The sequence below is a fragment of the Chelonia mydas genome, chromosome 5, assembly GCF_015237465.2.
Source record: "Chelonia mydas isolate rCheMyd1 chromosome 5, rCheMyd1.pri.v2, whole genome shotgun sequence".
Classification (NCBI taxonomy): Eukaryota; Metazoa; Chordata; order Testudines; family Cheloniidae; genus Chelonia; species Chelonia mydas.
The window spans coordinates 60,913,587-60,936,800 of NC_051245.2; the positions used below are offsets into that span (position 1 = coordinate 60,913,587).

At 37.5% G+C, this 23,214-nt stretch overlaps 1 protein-coding gene across 1 annotated transcript in view; it reads right to left on the reverse strand.

Annotated features, from left to right (window-relative positions):
• The window catches only part of LIX1 (limb and CNS expressed 1), a 39,689-nt gene extending 19,986 nt beyond the window's left edge, over positions 1-19,703 (reverse strand). Inside the window, exons 1-2 of the mRNA XM_007054087.4 lie at positions 19,477-19,703; positions 7,468-7,631 (exon numbers count right to left, since the gene is read on the reverse strand). Coding sequence (XP_007054149.1) covers positions 7,468-7,631; positions 19,477-19,558 — 246 coding nt within the window. The 5' untranslated portion in view covers positions 19,559-19,703. The remainder of the gene's footprint in view (positions 1-7,467; positions 7,632-19,476) is intronic.
• Positions 19,704-23,214: the final 3,511 nt, after the last annotated feature.

The following is a 23,214-nucleotide window of genomic DNA, read 5'->3' on the forward strand; positions in this document are numbered from 1 at the left end:
CAGACTTATGAAACAACTTATTGTCTCCTCCTGGCCTCCCTTGTTATTTTAACAGACTCATGTCCCCCATTATCTCCCCACTATGCACAAAGCCAGCCTTGGTGACATGATTCTTTGGGAAACTTCCAAATTTGAATGACTCATTTTATGTAAAAAGCATTTGGAGGTGGAAACCAGGATCTTTAGGTTTTTTTCATCTTCCTTCCCACTGCTTGGTGCCGAAGGGTGCTGGAACTAGGGGTGCTGCCACACACACCGGGCTTGCAGTAGTAATAACAACCCAAATACATGGTTTCTGCCTTCAGCACCCCTCACTGTAAAAATTGTTCCAGCTCCACTACACAGCTGTTTGCTCCTTTAGCTCTAGCAATAATTTTTTATCAATTTAGATGATCAAGGCTATCTTTTCAGGGTGATGGACTGGAAAATAAAGCAAGATGAGATATTCCTTACGGGAGGCCAAAGGACAGTTACGTTAACAAGGGATGTGTGAGATGCTGCTAGCCTGCCCAACATCAATGGTCTCCCTTTCCTCCCCAGCCCCCCAGCCACAAGTTTTAGCTATAATGATCTAAAATATAGAATAATAGAATTATTTCCAGTTGGAGAAACAAGACACAGCAAGAGGGGTAGACTTTACTGCTTCCCAGGTTATCTGGTGAACGATAGGATTGCAAAAATAACTGAAACCAGGGATAAAAATGCTGCATAGTGAGCGAGCATGGAAGATAACTAGATTTTTGGCTTAGAAACATTTTTGATGTGAGAGGAGGAGGAAAGCACTGCAGATTTCTCTCTTTTGGTGCATTTGATTTTTACGAATTAAAATGAGCAATTTTAATTCTACATTTCAGCTCAAGTTTGATACCACTGTTATTGTCAAAACACACTTTTATATTCTAGTAATACACATTCTGGTAATATACAATACATGTGCTTGCATATTTTGGTGACGAGCAATATAGAAATGCCAGTTAAACACACACTGTCATTTTAAATTCTGCTCAAGGAAGCTTTTACCCATCCCCCCAGCAAACAAGCTAAAAGTTCATTGAACAAAATCACACAATTAATTCATTACTGTTCCTTGTTAAAATGAAAGCTAAGCTTGGATCGCAACTTCTTTCAATGTGTTTTTAAAGTTAAAATATTCAGCAAAGTTCTCCTGGGTATTAAAAGCAAAAATACCTGCTAAAAACCATGGGTGGCTTGATGACTAAGTTCAGCAAAAGGGGAGCCAGAAGCTGATCAACTGGGCCTTATGTTGGTGCCCTTTTGGTAAATGGAAATTACTTCACAGGTTTCAGAGTTGGTCATGGTATGTGATTGTTGGTATTGAGTGCCCAGAATAAAAATGGTATAAAGAAACTCCTTTAAACATAGCCTTCATATGTATTAGACAATGGGACTTAAAATAAATGCAAGAGAAATGCAAGTGTCAGAACTGTATCCCATAGCATTTAATTCTGAATTCTGAGCAAAGACTCAGAACAGATCATTGTTTAAAACTAATTTAGTTAGAGCAGAGACTCTATAATTTATTTGGACGATGGTGCCTAGTGCTTCTTGGGGGTGCTATAAAATAATAAAAATCATGAACTTAGTACATTTAAAGAAGTCTGTAGATTGAAAGCATGGATATCTATTGGGTAAGATACAGGTAGTTCATTATTAAACCTTTCTAGTGGAATTTCAATGCTTTTCTCTGATGAGCAGTTGGCAATTAGACCCATCTGCTCTTTCCTAATACCCTTCCCTAAAGGATGAATGGAACCAATCTACTAAAGTCCTTGTTGGACTACTTAAAGAGAGTAGAGGGATTACCCAGAGTATCCAGCCTAATAGTCCTTCTCTCACATTCCATCACTGCAGTTAGCTGGCATCAAAGCAGACATTCATGACTGGCTGTAGAAATACTGCTGGCATATAATGGATGTTACGCACAGTCACAGCATTAAAATTACATAATCAAATGTTTTGTAATGCACAGGAGAGATATATGATTATATGAAGAGCATTATAGAAATGAATATTTGTGCATTTGTGGGCCTAGTGTTGGCAAAGTATGTTGAAATATTATATCGTGATGATGGCATAGAAGGTATATTGGAACTTACAAAAGATGTATGGCAAATTCGCCAGAATACATTTCCTCAATTTTCCTCTCATGTCTTATTTTGAAAAGCCAAGTGGATAAAACTGACCAACTTTGACAGTCAGTTTTCATGATAAGTTTTCAAAACATCTTAGATTCAGGAAATTCTAGGTTGTTCTCAGCAACAATGTTAACTACGCTCTAGAGAATTTCATAACATGATGATTTAAACATAAGGAAAACTAGACCCAAAATGATCATAAGAAGACCTCAGAGAAAAAACAAACAGAAATCCCAAAAGAAGAATCTTGATCTTTAATTTTTTTTTTTTTAAAAAAAGAATGTGACAGCAACATTTAAACAAACTTTTCCCCAAGTGAAGTATTTTGGATTGAAATTAGGCCATATATCTTTTCATATTGTGTTAGAAGTTTATTTTTTATTCTGAAGTACACAGCACAAAAATATGCAGTACTTGAGCTGATGGAAAACACTCTGTGCTCTCCTAAACATCTTTTAGTACACTTCAGTGACTTGTCGGAGGTTTCAGACGCTCTAGCTAGACAAATTATGACATGGTAATTCTCCCAAACCCCTTATGAGGGAAAAACACCTTCAGAAATAGAGCAAGATAAAGACTTTGGAGCTCTGTGTACTGTCACTAAAGAATGAGGGCCTTATCCTAAACTGGAGCAAATCAGCATAATTCCGTAGACTATGAGATCAGATCCTTGACTTCAATGGAGCTATGTGATTTATATTAGATGAGGACCTGGCCTCAAAAGTTTAAAACTAAAAACATGTTTAGCATTGTGGAACACTTATTGCCATCCTGTGCAGCTGAAATGGAATAAAATCTCCTGGTCACAGTCAAAGCTGGGGTAATGGAGTTCAATTAACATGTACCAGCTGAGGATCTGGTTCTCCCATGCTTAGCTGAAAGAGGGCTGTTGTCCCATCACTTTCAGAGGATCTTCCTTCACATTGTGCCCTGAAAAACTGATCCAGCAAATAATGCAACATTTGCTGTCTCTGAATTGGCATTTGGATCCATCATATACTAAGCAGAAAGCCTAAATCTAAAATAATCTGAAAGTCCTTGGGATGCTGTTCACGTTAGTTTAAAATGCTTAAAATCCTAGATCCTTAATAGATGATATGTATGCTTTGAAAATTACAACTAAATCGACAGTAGTTGAAAGTTACTTTTTCCTTTGTCTGCTGACACTTGTACCTATTGTATTGAACCTACTGAGGAGGAAGTTGATTGTGGAGGTTGGTTTTCAGGTGAAGATGACCTCAAGCTTTCTACTACTACTTTGTAGATGAAAGAACTTGTCTGAGGAGAAGAGCTGTTTTATTTTGTCACTGACACGGCCTTTGTTTTTTCCAGGGTGATTGATTGCTGGATTTTGATTCTGGATCAGCAGAGTCACAACTTCAGGCACGGAAACCATTTCCCTTCCCCACCTAAAACAATGATGAGTGGTATCCTTCTGTGATGTTATCCAATTAAAATATGACCAGGCAAATCATCGTTGCTACCACTGTTATATAATTGAAACAAATCTTATACAAACTGTGATGCATGGCCAGAAAGGGTTAAGCATCCTGCAGGATAAATGACCCAGAGCCAACAATTAGAGACATTTTAGAAAAGTATATAAATGGTAAAGGGCCATTCCACAGTAGATAGGCTAGAACTTTGAAGTACAAACCTGTATTGTTAGAAAAATAGAGGTGATACTAATTGTATGTTTACTTTTATCTTGTTAAATGTTAGCCATGTAAATAGACAGTTCCTGTCTGTCACTATAGCTATTGATTTGGAGATCAAAAGGGAATATTAACATGGAGATGAATCTTCGGTGAAATAATGTCATTGTCTATATGTCTCTTTAAAGTTTGTGATAGACTGCCTAATGGATAAATTGCCTTGTGTTAATTTGTGTAGTTAATTATTGGTGAGAAGGTCTGGAGAATTATCAGAGAAGGCCTGGAGCTGTATAAAAGACCCTTGGGTCCTGATCCTTTCTATCTCAGATCGGCTTGATGCTTCATGCAAGGGAAGCTTAAGCCAAAAGGCTGAGATCTCCAGTCCTAACCTGGAATTACCCTGAATATAAACATTGGACTATAACCTTTGAACTAATTCTGAAAGAACTCTTTGCAATTACAAAGCTCACCATCTCTACTATGAATCTGAATCTCAAGAACTGTACTCATGTCTATATGTATACTGATCTTTAAGCCAATACTCTCTCTTTTTTGTTTTTTAATAAATTTTAGTTTAGTGAAAAAGAATTCACTGTAAAATATCTGGAATATTCATTAACCTGGGAAGTAATGTGTCCAATCCTTTAGGATTGCTAGAACTTTCTTATATGATGAATAAGATTTTCAGTAATCCTTATCATATTTGACTTGGGTGTCTGGATGGAGGTCTGAGGGAGGCTTTAAGGGAACTGTGTTCTTGGCTTCTGGGTAACCAGTGAGGTATTATAGAAGCTGTTTTGTGCTGGCTTGGTAAATTTAAGTCCTGGAATGTCCACCAGCTTTGGGGATTGTCATCCCCATTCTTTGCAGTTCACCCTAATTGAGTGACCTCAGTTGGCTCCCCTGGAACTCCACTCACACCTTCATAATCCTAATGCACATCCTACTACCTGGCCCCGGATTTTCCATACCACAGCAGCGCTTTTGTTTCTTTGTCAAGTGGACTACTGGAATTTGATTTGACTTGCCCACTGAAGCAACCAACTTTTTCCTGAATGTAGAATGACCATCCTTTACTTTGGTGCTACCACAGTAGTTGGCTAGCTGTAGCAAAATGTGATGCGCATTAGCCTAGGGTTCTCAAATTTGGGTAGAAAAAAAGCCAGGCATCAATATTATCATGCTAAAATGTAGGAAATTGTATGAAAACAGCTCTTCCTCTGTACTACCCACACAAACAAATGGATAAATACAAACTGAGATGACAAAGCAAAAGAAGAAAAAGCTTGTTATTACTAGTCAGAGCAAACTTTGAGCCTGATCACAAACTCCTTATTCAGACTAAATCCCTATTGACTTCAGTGAGAGCTCTGCCTGAGGGAGAATTCCAGGGTTTGTTCCTCTTGTATATCTAATTTAACATTATACTCTTTACTTATACACCATGTGTACAACAAAATGGAGATGTGCTATTAAATTACACACACACTTATTCTGTATACACCAGTGGGTCTGCCAAGCCACCACAATTCAAAAACGCTGCTAGAAGGTATTGTTTTTCAACAGTGATGCCAACAAATTACTCCCTCATCCTTTTTGCCACCAGCTTCCAGAGGTAGTGAATACTAGATATTACATGAAGAATGCACAATTATTGTGCCGCCAAAATACTTGAATAGCTGGCATGTAGAAGAAAAATTGTAATGAAAAATTTCAGCAGTATACATCCCTGCCCTTCCTCCCACAGTATAGTTTATGGGTCTACATACTTTTTTTCCACCCAAAAAGGTAAAAGGAATCAAAATAACTTTTAAATGTTGCTGTGTTCAGCATACAGCTAGCTACATAATTGCTGTACAATGCTCTTTGGTAAACTAATTCCTAAATCAGATTCTCCTGTCCACTTTTCATAATAGTTTGAACATCTGTATCTCTGATGACAGACTAAAAAGTACCCTCTCCTCAGTCTTGACCTGGAGAGGCCCACCTCTGGACAGAAGATAAATAGTATGGTCTCCAGGCCATTCAGTGTTTAGCTTTTATGCAGGGATTTCCAATGACGTTGCCGCTTCTGATGGTGTTTTTCTATGATGTGGACTCTTCTCCATTGGTAACTGGACTAAAGCTACCACTTCATTTCACAAAAGCCAAACAGACAACAGCTGGTAAGAAATTTTAAATGTCTGAAAACTGTCCCACTAACTTCACTGATGATATAATAATGGTGAAATAATTTCATTTTTGTCCCAGGAATGTGGTTCTTGAGGGAAGGATTTCTAAAATCTTATCTCAGGTACTTTTTTCCAAATCCTGGGCTTGAACCTATGAGACACAGCGTTACCTCAGCTCTCTTGACTTGAGTAGGAGTCAAAGGTGCTCAGTAACTCTCAGGATCAAGCTCATGTTAGAAGTCAGACAGGAAATTGAAGGGATATATAGGGTATAATTTAATTAGATACAATCCTCAGCCAAAGAACACTCTACTACTCTTCATAACATTTGACCAATCAAGTTACCTTTTCTGTTGGGTACAGTGTTTAGACTGTGTAGCATTTTCTTCTTCAAATGGATTCAGAATAAAAAAGCAACCAATTTAAAACTGCTAAAACAAAGATTTAGTTATTCTCTCCCAATCCTGCAATTCCTTAATGTCAAAAAGAGTTGAAGGAGTCCAGAACCTCCCAGGACTGGGCCCTGAATAATTAAAGTTGACTAAATATAAAGAGACCCCTGAGTGAAAATCATATATAAAAGTGTATATGTATTACTAACATTTTAGACAGTTAAAATAAAAAGCTAAAGATTGGATTTACTTTTCATCATTTATGTTGTCTACTAGAAATGAACAAGGGACAGAATTTAGTTTTAAATAATTTCACAAATCTTTACTGTTTTTAAAATTGCCTGTTTTTCCTCTTTTTTCAACTTCTACTACTAGATTTTGCTCATAACTACATTTCAAATATGTATACTTATGTAACTAGATAAAATATTTTTCTTGAATTTGTGAGTGCTTATACAGTTTTCTAATCAAAATGTACTTTTCCTCCCTCCTCCCCCCCAACCCCATGATTTAATTTATTTTTATCTTAAATTCAGATTGGTTTTATTGTTCACTTTATGCCTTTCACTCAATGTGAAAAACTGATCTGTTTCTAGTTAGTTCTGTTTTCTGGATCTCATGCATTAACACTGTATTGATGTGTCTAGGTTGAACAGATTGTTGGGGAATCTTTATAATAAAAATATCTTTTCACTGACTTAATAAAAGTAATGAAAACATTGCTACCTACCAACATGTTTTCTAAAGATTATGGGGCAAAAACTAACCAAACCAAAAATGTGGTCTTAAAACTACCTGACAAAGATATTTATCTTTTGATGCTTCTAGTCACAAGAATCCCCTTCGTTACAGACATTCTTACAAGATCCATGATTAGAACAATAAGTCATGCCATGATCAATTAATTCACAGTACTGCCCGTTATTTTTGTTTAAACAATTTATGTCCCTGAAGATACTGTGGTCTGGCACTTAGGGATTAAGTGTGAATATATTGTGCTCTGAAAATAAGTAACTATTTATTTTCCTTAAAAAAAAAAAAAAAAAACTGAAGAAAGATTTCCCTTTGGCAAAAATTGCACTATGCTTCTTACCTGAAAGTTGCCAAAACAGCTTCCTCCAGGTAGGGTGACATAACTGACAAATGGAGGACCAGGAAAGTTCAATGACTCATACACCACTGTGCCTTCACTTGGAAATACAGCTCTCTGTTTCTGTTTGTTCTCCCAGAATTCCTGCAGCACTGCTACGACATTCACTATCAAAGACACAGAAGTGACAAATTTTGGGTGCAGTATAGACATTTTATCTTCACTTGTAACTTCATTTGCCAGATTTAAACAAGAAATATTCTGGTTATATTCATGTGAGAGTTGAAGATTCAGTCAAAGCCATCACCTGCACTATAACTGTATTTTGCTCCAGCATGATATTAAGAGGCACTGTACTGTTGGAGCAGTTGTCTTTCAGGTGAATGGGGAACTATATAGAAATTCCCCTTTGCCCATCACAAGAAGGGTCACAGTTGCTGTGTTCCACAGCAGAAGTGGCTGGATTTTAATGGTGCATGAAGTGATGCGTTTCCACATTGCTTTGTGATGTGGTCAGAAGGGAAGATGCTGTATATTAGGGCAGAGAGAGAGCTGCCAGTTAACATGAACATTAAAATACTAATGTACAAACTAAAAATTGCTATAGTGCTCCTGCACTACAAAGCTTTAAGTTTCAGGGATGGGATTTTCAAAGCTTCCTAAGAGTCTTAGCCACTCCGCTCCCATTTAAAGTAAATAAAAATTGGGTGTACCTCCTTTAGGCCCCTTTGAAAAGTCCAGCCACAAGGTTACAGCTGATGTTTCCTGGCAACTACCTAACAGTGATGGCACTTTTTACATTCTGTCAAAAATATTTTCGATTCCTGTTTTAGACCATGCCCCTCTCAAACTACATGCCAGCTTACCACTTTTGAGAACAGGCTTATTGGAGGATCATTGTAAAAACACAAGATGTTATCTATTTCCTATGATTGCTTGCTTGGATGGCCATAACAGGGAAAGCAATGAGTATACAGAAACTAAGAAAGAAAGTCCTTACATTGGACCTTCACAATGGTATGGCTATCTCCCCCTCCACATTTTGTATAACGCATGGAATAAGAAACAGATGGTTATGGCAACGTGTGCTGGTGCTTTGACACAAACTGCATAAGCGTGAAACCCAAACCACAGAAACTGAGTTCTACTTTTCTAAATTATAGCTTTATCCCTCCCCTTTGAGACTACTAGAATTTATGAACTGCATACTTAGTGATCGATACTACCTGCTGGTGATCTTTGATACGCATCACAGCAATCCAGAAGAATGAAGTGACTAGATGAAATTGGTGACCTACCATTTCTATGTTCAACCAGGGCAATTATCCTCTTATTTTCAACTTATTTCAACTTTGAGTGATGAGTTTAAGCAAAAACCAAATCTTTAGACCAGATAACTGCCAGCAGAACAGACTGCAGAACCATATGTAGCCTAGATCAAGGAAAATGTCTAGGGTCTGCTGTGTTGAGAACTTCTCACTGACCCTGAGTGAAATATATCTTTTACATCACTGGTTGCTTCACTCTGTCTCTTACATTCATGTTTGGTAATGATTCAGTTTAAAAGCCATTAAGTGAAAGTTGATATCTAGGAATAAACTTCATGCATGTTAAATGTCAAATTTCTAAGCTTTGAGCTTGACAGTTCAATAGAAGGGAAGTGCCACATTTATTGGAAAAATTGTATTGATATTAAATTGTTATTGAAAAGGTCACGTTTAGGTTAAAAGAAACTAGCTTGAAATAGAGCACCAGAATACAAACAAATGACAACAAGAACAAGAAAGGCTTATGACATCCCTATAAGGCAATTGTGGCCCTAGCTCCTCTTGGGAAAATTGACATTTAACTGTTTAAAGTTTGTTTGTTTTTTAAGGAAAAATCAGATGTCTACGCCATGAATCCTAGACCACCAATATACCAAAATACCACCCACAGATCCTTCTGATTTACTTGTGACATAAAATGTTAATTTAACTATCTTAACTTATTTTGATAGATATCAACTATCTTAACCTATTTTGCAGACCAAATATTCTACAGCCTTTCAAATCAGAGCCACAGCTGCCACCCCATCAGAAAAAAATTAGTGTTTTAGCAACTTTTAGGCTGGCGTTTTCAAAGAAGCATAAGAGAGTCTGGTGCTTAACACCCACTGACTTTGGACTGGATTTGGGGGCTGAAACACTGTTGAAAAATTAGACTCAATACTTGTTTATCAAAGAAAAATTACAGTTATCCAGATGACAAACACTAGCTGTTAAGAACTGTTCAATGTACATAGTAATGGTTGGCCTTTTAAATCTTTTTTTCCTTTCCTTTTTTGTATCATCTGTCTTTCATATCTCTTGTCAATTTTACAGCAAGACTGAGAAAATTCATAATATATCATTTTTGTTCTCTTTTGACTAGTTCAGCATTTGGACAGCCTGTGACTACTTCTTGGTTGGTTGAAAGTTTTCACTAGACTTTGTGATACCTTCAGCTGTTTTAAAAATTAATCTACATAAAGTTCCCTAAGCAACCAAGAGATTCTTCTTGGTCACAGAAAAATAAGACAGAGTATCTTCTTTTGCTGAAGTCCTGAAACTTAACTTTGGCTGTCAATCTCTAAACCATGTTTGTTTTTTATAGGTTAATCTAACAGGACAAGTATCTAGAGAAAGGCAGTGTATAGCTATTAGTAGTAGTAGTATTCTGGCAGCACCCATTAACTCTACTGTTACACTCTATTCACACACATAGAAAGACTGAATTTATAATCCCCAAGGTTTTACAATCCAAGAAAATTTAGGGCTTGTGTACACACAAAATAATACCAGTTTAACTCAAGTTGTGATTTTATTCCTCATTTAGTTAAAGCAGTGTGACTTTGTGTGAGACAGTCTCTTAGATTGGTTTAAAGCAGGCCTGTATTGGTTTAGCTTGCATGAGTAAGTTTATAGGCACAAAGTAAACTGATAAAGGGCAGTTTTAAAATCGATATAAGAGTCTATACTCACAACTTGCAATGGTTTAACTAAACCAATGTAAATTAAACCAGTGCAAATTCTGTGTGTAGACAACATATTATGCTCTCATATTCATATATATATTTTAAAAATGTTATCACAAGTTATTCTAAACATATCCATTCCAAAAAGGGGGCATTTAATTTAAAAGAAAAAAAACAAAAAACAGGATGTAACTGGCAACCAGAGAGGTTTGAAAAAGTTCCTTTGCATCTTATAGTAACCCAAGGAGCATTGTAGAGGTATCCAGGAACCATTCTACCACTATCAGGTATATAGGTGGCTGTTTAATCCCTCTTGAAACAGGTACCATAGCAATATGGATAGTTTACTTAGAGCCTCTACGTTCATTTGCATATAAGAAATTGCGCTATTTATTTTTTTGAACATTCTGGATGAAGTCTTGTCAAATCAACTGATATTTACCTATTTTTCTTCACACAAGTTTTTGCATGCTCCACAGGAGTGCACTGCGGCAGCAATCCAACTTTTAAACTATCCAGTAACGATGGACAAATGAAAAAGATAGATTTTTTTTTTAATGTTGGAAGCGCTGAACACACTAAACTTAGCATTGCGATCTACGTCTCATTTGGAATTAATGTCATTCACTTTAATTTGCTTTTTGTATTTTGAAAAATAAATATAATATGGCCAAAGATGTTTAAACAATGACTAGAGTACCTATGTGCATTGGTGACTACTTTTCCTAATGGTTTAATTACCTGTGCTCTACAATCTGTTATTCAGTATATTGTAACGTTACTGAATCAGTTAAACAAACTTATAGGATGAAATCCTGACTCTGTTGAAGTCAATGCCAAAACTCCCATCGACTTCAATGGGCCAGAATTTCACCCATGCATTTTCCTCTCTTTTAATGTTACAATTATGTAATACAAATATCTAAGTAATGTTAGGAATGTGACCAGTTTACAATATAAGGATTTCATGGGTCCTTTATCCTTAATTTACCTCTATTCATGGGCATTATCAGGGTTTCAGACCAGTGCATGGTACCTGATGTGACGTAACTTCTAGTTACAAGGGGATAGAAAGAACATCTCTTTACTATGCATTTCTGTGCTTTTGTTAGTTCCCATAATAGCCAAGGCTCTGTGGACTATGCAGCACACTGGACCTAACTTCCATGGTAAGAGTCCCCTGGTTTCTGGGACACGTATACTGAATTTTACAACAAACAGGAAAAGATGTGGCAGTGCCAAGTTAACAAAAAAATATTGAATTAAATACAAAAAATGACTAATATGGATAATATTGATTGTGCTATTTTAGAATTACATGTATTTTATGCTGTTCCCCAAATGTTCAGCTTTTGTACTGATAATGTGTAACCAGTACAGAAGTTTTTGAGGGAGGGTTAAGTAGCAGCTTTGACAGCTGACCTAGGACTTTTGACACACAGGGAGCAGTGAGGATTTTGCCTTTTGAAAGTTGATATCTCCTAGCGGGCAGGAGAAGAGATGACTTAAGAATTCCAAGTTGCTTGAAATTTTAGTTCTTCACATGAGGAGAACATGGGAGATACCTGCATTATTGGTGTGAATATTAGGTATGCCTCATCTTACTTGGTTCTTATTATGATGCTGGCTACATGGTCTCAAAGGGTTAACCCCAGCCAGAGCTGTCCACCTAGGCGGGCCAGAAAGCAGACAATGACTTCAGAGAAACCTTATTGTCTGGTGCTCAGAAACAAGAGGGGCCAATTCCTTTGAAGTCTCATGTCTGCTGGGCTCTGGCTAGTATGGCCAAAGGTGGGAGGGGAGAGACTCTTGTGGGAAAGCTGGGATTCTAATAAAAACAACCCCGATAAATAGTGGGGAAGACTGAGGACATGTCTTCATTGCACAGTTAACTGGGGCTCTTACTCTTTGACCCAAGACTGGAGGTGCTTTGAACCCAGGCTAGAATCCAGGCTCTGATTTAATTCAGCCTGGAACCCACTCACTTTGCAGTGAGGATGCAGGCAAAAAATCTCTCAAGTACCATTCCTCCAATGCCCTTCCCACATTTCCCTCTGAAGAATGGACAAGTTTTCCTGCAAGAATGTCTCCTGACAAAGAATCCTGAGATATGCCCCCCATAGACATGTGGGTGAGTGCAGAAACACTGAGGACAGAGTAAGTTGGGTAGGTGTGAGGTTGCTTGTAATCAGGAGAGGCTAACATGCATACAAAAACATGTGAGTGCCAGTCACAGGGGTTAACTGCAAAGACATATCCACAGACCATTAAGGATGCTCTTTGTCATCCCAACTCCTTGAAATGAGTGCCTAGAAGACAAATGGGATCTATTTTTGCAAGGAAAGACTGAGGAGTTAGATAAGATGCAGAGAGATTGTTTAATGTTTTAAGATTTGTTTCTCTGAATGCCTTGGATCTGAATAATCAATACTTTGCTGTATGAAACCTGCACAGTTATTGTAATTACCACTTGCCATATCTCATGAAGAGGAGTATATGGGGCAGGGGGCTGAATCCTGTAGGACCTTCTGAGACAGGCGTGGGTGGTACCCAGTGTAGCTGCAGGCCAGCCAAAGTGAGGGGGAGACATGATTTCACCCTGAGAGAGCTCAAGTGCAGCTGGCCTGATAACTGTGACACCCTACCTAGGCAATCCTTGATAACAACCAACCACTTCACTGATCCCACCCCAAAAACTGCTACTGCATCCATCACTGATTGACCAGCAGTGAACCAGTTAACAATTTTGGCATTTTAATTGTCTACAGTAATTAGAGTTAATGCTGCTTTGAGATGAAGAGGGCAGGCCATACCTCAAAGCTATAGTTCCCGGGTGGTGGCAGATTCAGAAAGACAACACTACATTGATTTACAATTGGAAGGCCTTCCTCAGGACAACAAGAGGCAAGGAATGTAATTTCTTTAAATGGAAGTTTAGATTCTGTGGCATATTCCATAATCATGGTACTAGCCTTAATGTTACTAAAGTTTGGTGTGGGCTTTGTATTTAGTTATGGATAGGTTGGGGCTGGAGGAAAATGGCTGCTTTCCCTGCTACCTCCACTAGAATAAGTGTATGGGATTTCCTTGTAACTCTGATTTAAAATGGCTAATTTCTGCCAGGTGTTCAGAAATGTTATTTTATGTCTCCGGGTTGGGCAATTGCCGTGATTGGAATGAGGATGCATACTCTATGCAAGGTATTGCTACCCACTCCATTATTTATTTGGGGGGGGGGGGGCGAATACATTTTCCTTGTTTTTCTTCAAGGAAGCATATGGAACATTCTAGAGACCACAAGTCAAATTCAACATTGACATAAGCAGGAACATAATTTAATGAAAATTAATTACTTCAGAGGATTTGTGTTCACTTATGCCAGCAGTGAATTTGGTTCCATATTTCTAGGAGTAACATTAAAGCATGTTTACAGTTACCCTACCTGAGGTGAACAAACATGTAGAGGATTGGCAGTAAACAGGACAGTGGATAACACTCACACATAGATGGGCATATTATTTGAGAAGGGAAACCCTCAGACTAATGGAGCTATTCAGAACAGAAGTCATGCAGTCTTACCAGTAGAGTGAAATGGAGTCATAACTCTGACAACATTTCAATGTCAAAAGAAAGCAGGATACAAAGAACACACAGGATAACCATCTACTTTGTCATTTTTAAACTTAAAAGGATTTCTGGAAAAGGGTTGTTTTAACTAACTTGACAGACTATCATTAAATGAACACTCAAATGCAGAGAATAATAATAAAAGCTTTTGGAGTTAAAAAAGATAAAGTATTAAAGAAGATTCTTTAGTGAAAGGCTACTAAAGTTGTCTTACATTTCTTAAATCAATCTGTGGCACATACTCAGTAAAACCATATCATTTAAACAAAGATCATAAGTTAGAAGTGCACCCTCCTGCAGCTGTATCCTATTATGGACTGTAACTTAACACATGCATTTTGAAGAAGTTGTTAAAATTGAGTTCAGTCTAACAAACCTATATTGTTTAAATATGTGGAGAAAAGGGGCAGAAATTTAGGTGGGAACCATTAGGTTCTATAGGAGTTTTGGTATTTCATGTTCATATTTTTGTCATCAGTTTTGAGTATATTTTAAAGGAATAAATGTATGCTCTACCTATATACACAGATCTCTGCTGCAGATAGGGATGTAATAATCACAAACTAGGATTTTCACTAACAAACCATTATATGCTAGTACATTAATAATGATGCCATTAAGCTGCATTTATCCCCATGCTAAATTTCTACAGGACATAATGTACTTCAAACATAAGAGAAGACAAAAATTCCCACTAAAACAAGACTAACTGGTAACAAACAAGATGTTACTGTTTACGTGCATATTGGAGCTCCAAAAGTATGAGACACATGTACAGATACAAGGGGCCAGAACCTGCTTTCAGGATAACCCCTGTACACTACTCAGGCAGCTGAAACTTCCTTTGGTGGGAGGGAAACCCCTGGTGGCACTAGGTCAGCATAACCCCTAGTGTAGAAGTGCAGGTTGGTGGCATGCTGGAGTGAAGGGGAGGTGGTTGGAGTGCTGCCTCAGTCTGGGAAGATGGATCACCAGTTCACGAAAGTTAGAGCAGCTTTGAGACTGCTCTAACTTGCACTGGAGACTGACCTAGACTCTGGTTTCTCCCTGCCACTGTCCAGAAGTTAGGGGGCATAAGTGTGGCATAAAGCCATCTTTGCCTCTTTTGGGTTCTGTGCTGAAACCCAAGGACTGGGGCCAAAGTTTCTTGAGGATTTTGATTGTGAGGTCTTGGGGCCATCCTTCGTAAGTATTTGGAAAGTATCCAGCACACAGTAGGCATTACTGTCAATAAATAATAATCCTGGGGGTTTATAGTCTAAATAATGGTGTGTGATATAAAGCTTTTATTGCCACTCTTTGGAAAGACAGGCTCATGGCTCCACAGCTCATGAGTGATTTGAGAATCCCAAATTTATGGCAATAAAAAAATTGATAGCACAGATCATCAGTGTAATAAATGTAGATCCATGGGATAACTGTATATATCATGCACTTTTAAAGGCCTCGCCTGCACTCTGTCCACTAATCTATTTTTGCTGGGATGACTATTACTTACATTCCAAACCTACTAGCAGCTTCAAACAGACACCATTTATATAAATAAAACTGCCAGAGAAATATTTACCAAGATCATACAGAGCCTGATCCAAAGTATTGGGGTAGGAGTCTTTCCATTGACTTCAGTGGGTTTTGGATCAGGTTTATTCTTTTTCCCTTCTACTTGAAAAACAAAATGACGCCCATTTCTAAAGAAACCAGCACTGTAGGATATAGGTGCCACTGCCAAGAATCTGGTTCTGAGAAACAGACAGACCTTTACGTTCACAAAAACATTAATTTCAAATATTTCTAAAAAAGTAAATGTGTTTCCATACAGACAATTTTTAAATTCTGCATTCAAGGATAATAATTTTGGGACATTTCAGCAAAGCTGTAGTGAAGGAAAAGCCAATAGCCCGTTACTTAAATTTAGGCTTGACGGCGTTCCATTTTTTAAATAAAATTTCTATTGATTGTATCAATGCTTTTTAAAGTATTTTTTCTTAATCTATTTAAATTTTCACAGTTGTGGGAAGTTATGGGAGGGTGTCAGACAAAGGGCAGACAATTATTTTAAGTAGATGACCTTTCACTTTTTCCAATCTCTATAACTGTGAAAACAAAATTTCAACATTACATATCAAAACATACAAAGTACGTACACTTAAATTCTAATAAGTTCTTAAGCATTTTTCTTACTTTGTTTATCTGTAAATGTAGATTGATGGAAATATTTTTTTAATTGGTTTTTGTGTATATATGGTGAAACTGACATTTACCAACAAGAATCTAATCCTTCCAAGCCTATTCAAATTGTAAACTCTATGGGGAAGGGTCTATCTTTTTGTTTTGTAGTTGAACAGCGCCTAGCACAATAGGGTTCTGACCCATAATGGGGACTCTGAGGTACCACCACCACAAATGTAATAACAATGTTGGAAAGGTATTCTACAGCAAGTGATGAGGCAGGGAAAGTTCTGCTCCATTCTGCTGGATCACGCTCAATGCAAATGGAATCTCATGGGAATTTAGCTGCTAAATTCTAAGAAGTCTTTATAAAGCATGTGTGAACTGAGATTTTTTTTCTAAAGGCTTTTAACTTGGCCAAATTTGGGCAGATTTTTATAACTACAACAAAAAGCACAGCCCAGACACGAAGGCCAATTCCTTGGAAAATCTCTAGTCTTTAATGGAAAGTATGGGGTGCTGGAATTTTCAAACAAAAAAATCACCAGAATTTTTTAACATGGGCAAAATGTGTATTTCCCTAGCCGCCTTATCAGAAATTGCTGACCCATTTTGGCTGACATTTTCCAACAAAACTCATGCTGAGACAGAAACGTGGGATAGAAAAAATTCAGTCTGAATGTTAAAGTTTGGCAAAGTTATAAGGTACTGAAAACAAAGGTCTTAAAATGGGAAGTGTCAGGCAATCTTAACAACAGGTGGTGCTACCAGCCCCACCTATAATATTTCAGTTACACTCAGCAACGTTACTTTTACCCAGTCAGGTAAAGGAAAACCATCTTTTCCTTAATGCATTGTGACAGGTAGTAAAGCACTATTATAGCTAACAGATGTGGTTTCAGTACTGGATTATTTCTGGTAGTACTTGAAGCCTGTACACCTTGAATGTTTGTAAAAGCTGTAGAAATAATAATACACAGGCATGCTCATAATGATATTCTGTTCTAAAATATAATTTCTACCCACATCCCATTTGAATCCCACTGACAAAATACTGCTTCCAGTACAAGGACTGGTGGTTTAGGACAATACTAACCTCTTCATGACAACGCCATTAACTATAGTATCATTTTGGCTTTAATCTCCCACTAACTTCAATGGCAGCAGGTTTATGCAGTGGTTTGGACCTTTTAGAATACAGTGCTGTGTATCTTCTGGCTTCAGTGGGAGCACATAGTAGGAGCAAGCATAAGATGGACAGTTTCTATATTAGAATTCTTTAAAATGAGTGCTTCCTGTTTTAGCTCAAAAAGCCCTATGAAAGTGACATTCCAACCCATCTATAATTTTGGGCATCTGCTTTTTCTCTCTTACTTTATCCATCTCTAGATCTGTGGGTGGTCACGGTATCATTGTCTGGGCAGCTGGTACATACATTTTCAATCAAAATCTTGTCAGTTGATCTTTATGAACTGGTTAGCAAAGGAAACTCAAAAAGGGGAATGCCTTTCCTCCCCCTTTTGATATCAAATTCTTTGCTCCTGCGATGTCTGCTCTCCCTGGCTCTTAGAGTAAGGCCTCAGGACTGCAGCACTACGTGAGTCTACCACAGCAACACAAAGTTCTCCTGGTGGGTGGCCTGAGAAACCATATTGTTTGTGTATGGAGCTGTCTAGGTCTCTTACTTCGGGGTCAGATTCTGATGCTACTCAGTGAGTAAAGTACCTTTCTACAGGAGTGATCCTATTAATTTCAGGGAGACTACTTATTCAGTGAAGTATTTTTCAATGCAAGTGAGGGTATTGGAATCTGACCATTAGAAAACAGTTAATATACAGTATACAGACATTTCCTCTAGTTCCTTTACCAGTTGCACACTTAAGTAGTTTCTCCCATACCATGGTGGAAAGAAATAGCAATAAGCTGTTAATGTAGCTGCTGATAAATGAATGAAGCTGAGATTCAATAAGTGCCTTCCACACTGTGCTTGAGGGTTTAAAATAGATTACAATTAAATATGTATGTGAAGAAAGTGTTCACAGACTCAAATGCTATGTTGGCAATATATTTTTACAGCACATAACCGAGCAATTCAGATTAAAATTACACCTGCAAGCACCATAATATCACAATCAGAAACCAATGGTATAAACTAAAAACTGCCTTTAGGGAGACAAACTAAAGTGATTCCATTCATCATGGAGGAAACTGCAAAATAATGGCATCTAAAGTAGTGTTTTGCTGAATTTGCTCATGGATAATGTTTCTTATTAATTCCTGTTTCTCCAAGCACTGATATATGAATCTAGGTAAGAAACAATGGGAAAGATTCAGATATTCTACAAGAGTAAGGGTAACACCTCACTCCATGAATAATCCTATTGAAATCATGAATAAGGGAATCAGAATCTGGCTCAGTAGAATAGAGAGTTAAATTCAACTGCATATATTTCAACTGAGTGACCAAGAGATGAATGAGTTCAATATACAGTAGTTAATCACATTAGCTTCAGAAACAAAGTTACATGAGGTAGTTTAATGCTGATGCTGAAATAAAGACTTTTATATAGCAATTGCCTAATATGATTTGAAAGGAAAATTGGACAGTTTGACAGATTTGCCGTCACACACACAATACCACAAAGAAAGTATGCAGTTAGTTTGTTCAGAAGTCTTGGAAGGGGAAAAAAAGGCAGCGTTTGCAGGACAACATGCTGTGGTTTAAACAGCAGCACACTGTGCTGCTTTGCATCTGTCCCAACAGAAGTGCTCAGAGTGGAGAGTTCAGCATTTGGAAAACTTTACAGGAAACATTTTAACCATATATGTATGAAATACGTGGTCTAATATAATAAACTAATTGTTAGCAAGAGTAATTTACACCTTCATTTTCTGAGATTGCCAAAATAGTGGATTTCACTACAGGACCCAAAACCTTTTGTTGAATTTAATCAAATGATCACTTACAAAGAAGTGTTTTGAAAGAACATTAGTCTTTTAGAATATACCCTTGCAATGTTTTAAGCCAATCATCACCCCTCCCCCCCGAAAAAAGCAGAAGATAGTATAGCTTCAGTTTAACTCAGCATCATCTATGTCCCATAAAATCAGACTATTTGCTCAATATACTGTGCACCACAGAATCTTAATGGTATCATACTTAAATTTGACATTAATAAAACTATTGTTTGAGAAGTCAAGAAACTTTCTTTGGTACTTACAGTCTTTAAATACAAGGGCAGGGTCTCTATGAGGCAGTACTTGGGCAATTAAATATTGCAGAGACTCCAAGGTTCTGTCCATCCTGGTTCTGCTTTTCCGGAGTGTACCCACAAAGTGTCCTCATGCCTGAATTATTCCAGTTCTGTACTGATTTTGTGCAGTTCATTGATGCTCTGGATTACTAAAGAATCTCTTTGAACATCTGCCAATCAGACATTGCCCAGAATCAAAAGATTCTTGAGGGGGTCCTCCTCCCTGGCTCACTTATCTTTGTTATATGCTGAGCTAATTAGCTGTAAAGGCAGGCTGACAGGCTCATTCCTACTGCTTCCTTCTGTTAAACACACCCACCTACAGGCTAGCTGGAGAAGCTAATCATGTGAAAGACATTTCTCTTTCATCCAGACATTGACTGAATGTGCTGAAACAGACATAGTTTTGGTTTCCGCTGAATTAGTACAAGGTTTTCCCTCCCCGTACTCTTGGAATGTTAGGACGAGACTGAGAATTCATAAGGTTCTCATTAGACAACCCAGCTAAAGTTCTGTAGAACTCTCCAGAGAAATATTAGCAATGAAGTAACCCAAAGAGACATTCATTTTAAGAATAAAAATCATATAGGTTCTTCTACATTGCTAGGCCAAACCGCAGGTGGAAAAAATTTAATTGAGTTAGGCAGAAAAATTAAACTATTTGTGATGAGTTTTGTTGAACATGCAATTTAACTTGATGTTTTGTTGAAGTATTTCCCAATTAATCTACCTGGATAAAGGGGTTAGGGAGTAACAATTTGCCATGACAACAACATTTATGGTAATGCCCCTCTACACTGCTTTTTTTTGTTTGTTTTGAAAATACTAGGGAAAAAATTGAGAACTTGACAAGTATATGGGTGCATAAGAAAATTAATCTCAAAATTACACTATAGAAATCTGATACAAACGTCCAGGTATTGTAGATTAAAATGTGAATAAATTGAACTATATTTACATATTTATCTGGGACAAAGGATAGCATCGATGAAAACAAACCCTTAAAGCAAGGAGAAAGTAGCCATCTTGTCAATAAGGATAGCCCCTTCTCCATTCTTCTTATATTCCCAAAATGATTCATTTTCTTGGTGATAAGAGCCACATTTCTTGACAGGTATCATTATAAAACATTTCTGCGTCTAATTACTTGGAAGTTTTAGACACATATTGTATTGAAAGTTAAGTATTCACTCTATAAGAAATGACTTTTTGTTTGCTGTGCATTTATTTTCAAGAGGCTTGATTGGTTACAAAACCACAAAAGTGCTAAAGTTACCTTAAGTGCAGTCATTTAAACCAATATGATAAAATCAAGACACTCATTTTGCTCCTAAATATGTGAATTTGTTAAGACTGTCAAGAACAGTATTGACTTAACCTCTACGTTTCCCAAAGCTCACTCTAAATAAAGTAAACTTTGTTTGAATGACCACATATGAAACATAAACTGAGCACTGCAAAGTTCAGTCTTGTGTAAACTTCATCATGACCTTTGATGACTTTAGATATTTCAGGAATTCTGCTGCTGACCAAAAGAGAGGTTTAATAAATATATATTAAGCTATAACTTTGAGGTTCAGTTCTTCCCTCACTAACTCCAGTTTCTGAAGAGATATGTCTATCCAAGTACACTGGCAGAATAAGTAAAAAGGATCGCTTATGGCCATCCATCAGTATTTCAAAGACTTAATGGAACATTCTGAAAAACAAACTGCATGGATTTCCATAATCCCTTCTGTTCTGACTGAAAGCTGAACCAATCTGAACAACCTTTGCATAATATTTGGTTCCAGAAATAAATAGCACCATTTGAAAGATTTCACTGTCAATGTCCACACATCAAAGGAAACTTGTTCTCTAACAGAAAAAGAAGTCTAAATTAGAAAACAAGTAGGGCTCATCCTAGTCAAACGGGACTATAGTATTTTTTTGAGATCTTATCTCTCAAGATGAATGTGATGACATCACAACTTTTCTTAAAGACATAAATGTGAGTGAGTCTAGATATTCAAAGGTAAGATTACATGTAACACCCCTGCAAATGTTAAAGTATGGCAATACACAATTAAGGTCACCCAAACTACCTTAACTCTGCTCCAGTATCACTGAGCATAGCAATATCAAGAGACAATTCTCAAACACACACCTTTATCACATCAATAACCTGAAAATCATGGACTTCCTTACTTTGGTAGAGAGACTAATAAAATACTGTGGACTGTAAGCTGAAGTGCAAGTGTCTGTTACATCTCTTCAGTACACTGCTACTGCTTTGTTTAAGACCATATGCAGCTGCTGGTAGATACAAGCTGTTACAACTTTTCACCAAGTGACCACATTAAGGACAATTCCCCACTGCAAATAAGATTTCAAGAGTGAAAGTGGTCATGCTGTGAGACTTCATAGCATCACTATTAATATTGCTACACTGCAATTAAACATCCACAGATGGCTGCGTCAGCTGCGGCCAAGCCATGAGTCTTTTACTGCAGTGTAGACATACCCTATATCTGAGGCTATAACCTGCTGATGGGCCAAAATCCAAATGGTAGTTTGCATACCAAGAGCACAGGGTAGAGGTGTATATGTATGCATCAGACGTGCTTACAAAACCAACATATAATCAAGAGTTTCTTGACTTTACAAACCATGGAAGTACATTAAAGATGTCTATAGCCACAGACTGTAAATTTCAAATTCATATCAAATTCTCCTTCATAAGGTCTCTGTCATGGTTCCTTCCCCACTCTGAACTCTGGGGTACAGATGTGGGGACCCGCATGAAAGACCCCTAAGCTTCTTTTTACCAGCTTAGGTTAAAAACTTTCCCAAGGCACAAATTCTGCCTTGTCCTTGAACAGTATGCTGCCACCACCAAGTGATTTAGACAGAGAACCAGGGAAAGGACCGCTTAGAGTCCTATTCCCCCAAAATATTCCCCCAAGCCCTACACCCCCTTTCCTGGGGACGGCTTGAGAATAATATCCTTACCAATTGGTACAGGTGAACACAGACCCAAACCCTTGGATCTTAAGAACAATGAAAAATCAACCAGGTTCTTAAAAGAAAAGGTAAAAGAATCACCTCTGTAAAAATCAGGATGGTAAATACTTTACAGGCTAATCAGATTCAAACCACAGAGGATTCCCCTCTAGGCAAAACTTTAAAGTTACAAAAAACTGGGATAAACTTCCCTCTAGCAAAGGGAAAATTCACAAGTTGAAAACAAAAGGTAATCTAATGCGCTTTACGTTATTTACTTACTCTTTTTGTACTATCAGAGACTTGTACAGGTTGGTTTATAGGAGGAGGAGTTTTTTGACCTGATGCTACTCTGCTTTCCCCAGAGAACACACCAACAAAGCTTCCCCCCCACCCCAAGATTTGAAAGTATCTTCTTTCCCCATCAGTCCATTCGGTCAGCTGCCAACCAGATTATTTGAGTTTCTTAACCCCTTACAGGTAAGGAGGAATTCTAGGCTACCCTTAGCTGTGTGGTTATGACAGTCTCTATCTTACAGACAATGCATGGGTGGGGATGCAAGGTCAAAGGAAAATGTGAGAAGAGTTAAGGTTGTTTGGGTGAATGTATTTCTACTCTTTCTAGTTTTATTTTAAAGTGTAACTTTATCTTTGACTTTTCAGGCTAACCTTTCTGATTTTCCCACAGAAACTATAGTGTTCTCTTAAGGGTTTCCCCCATAA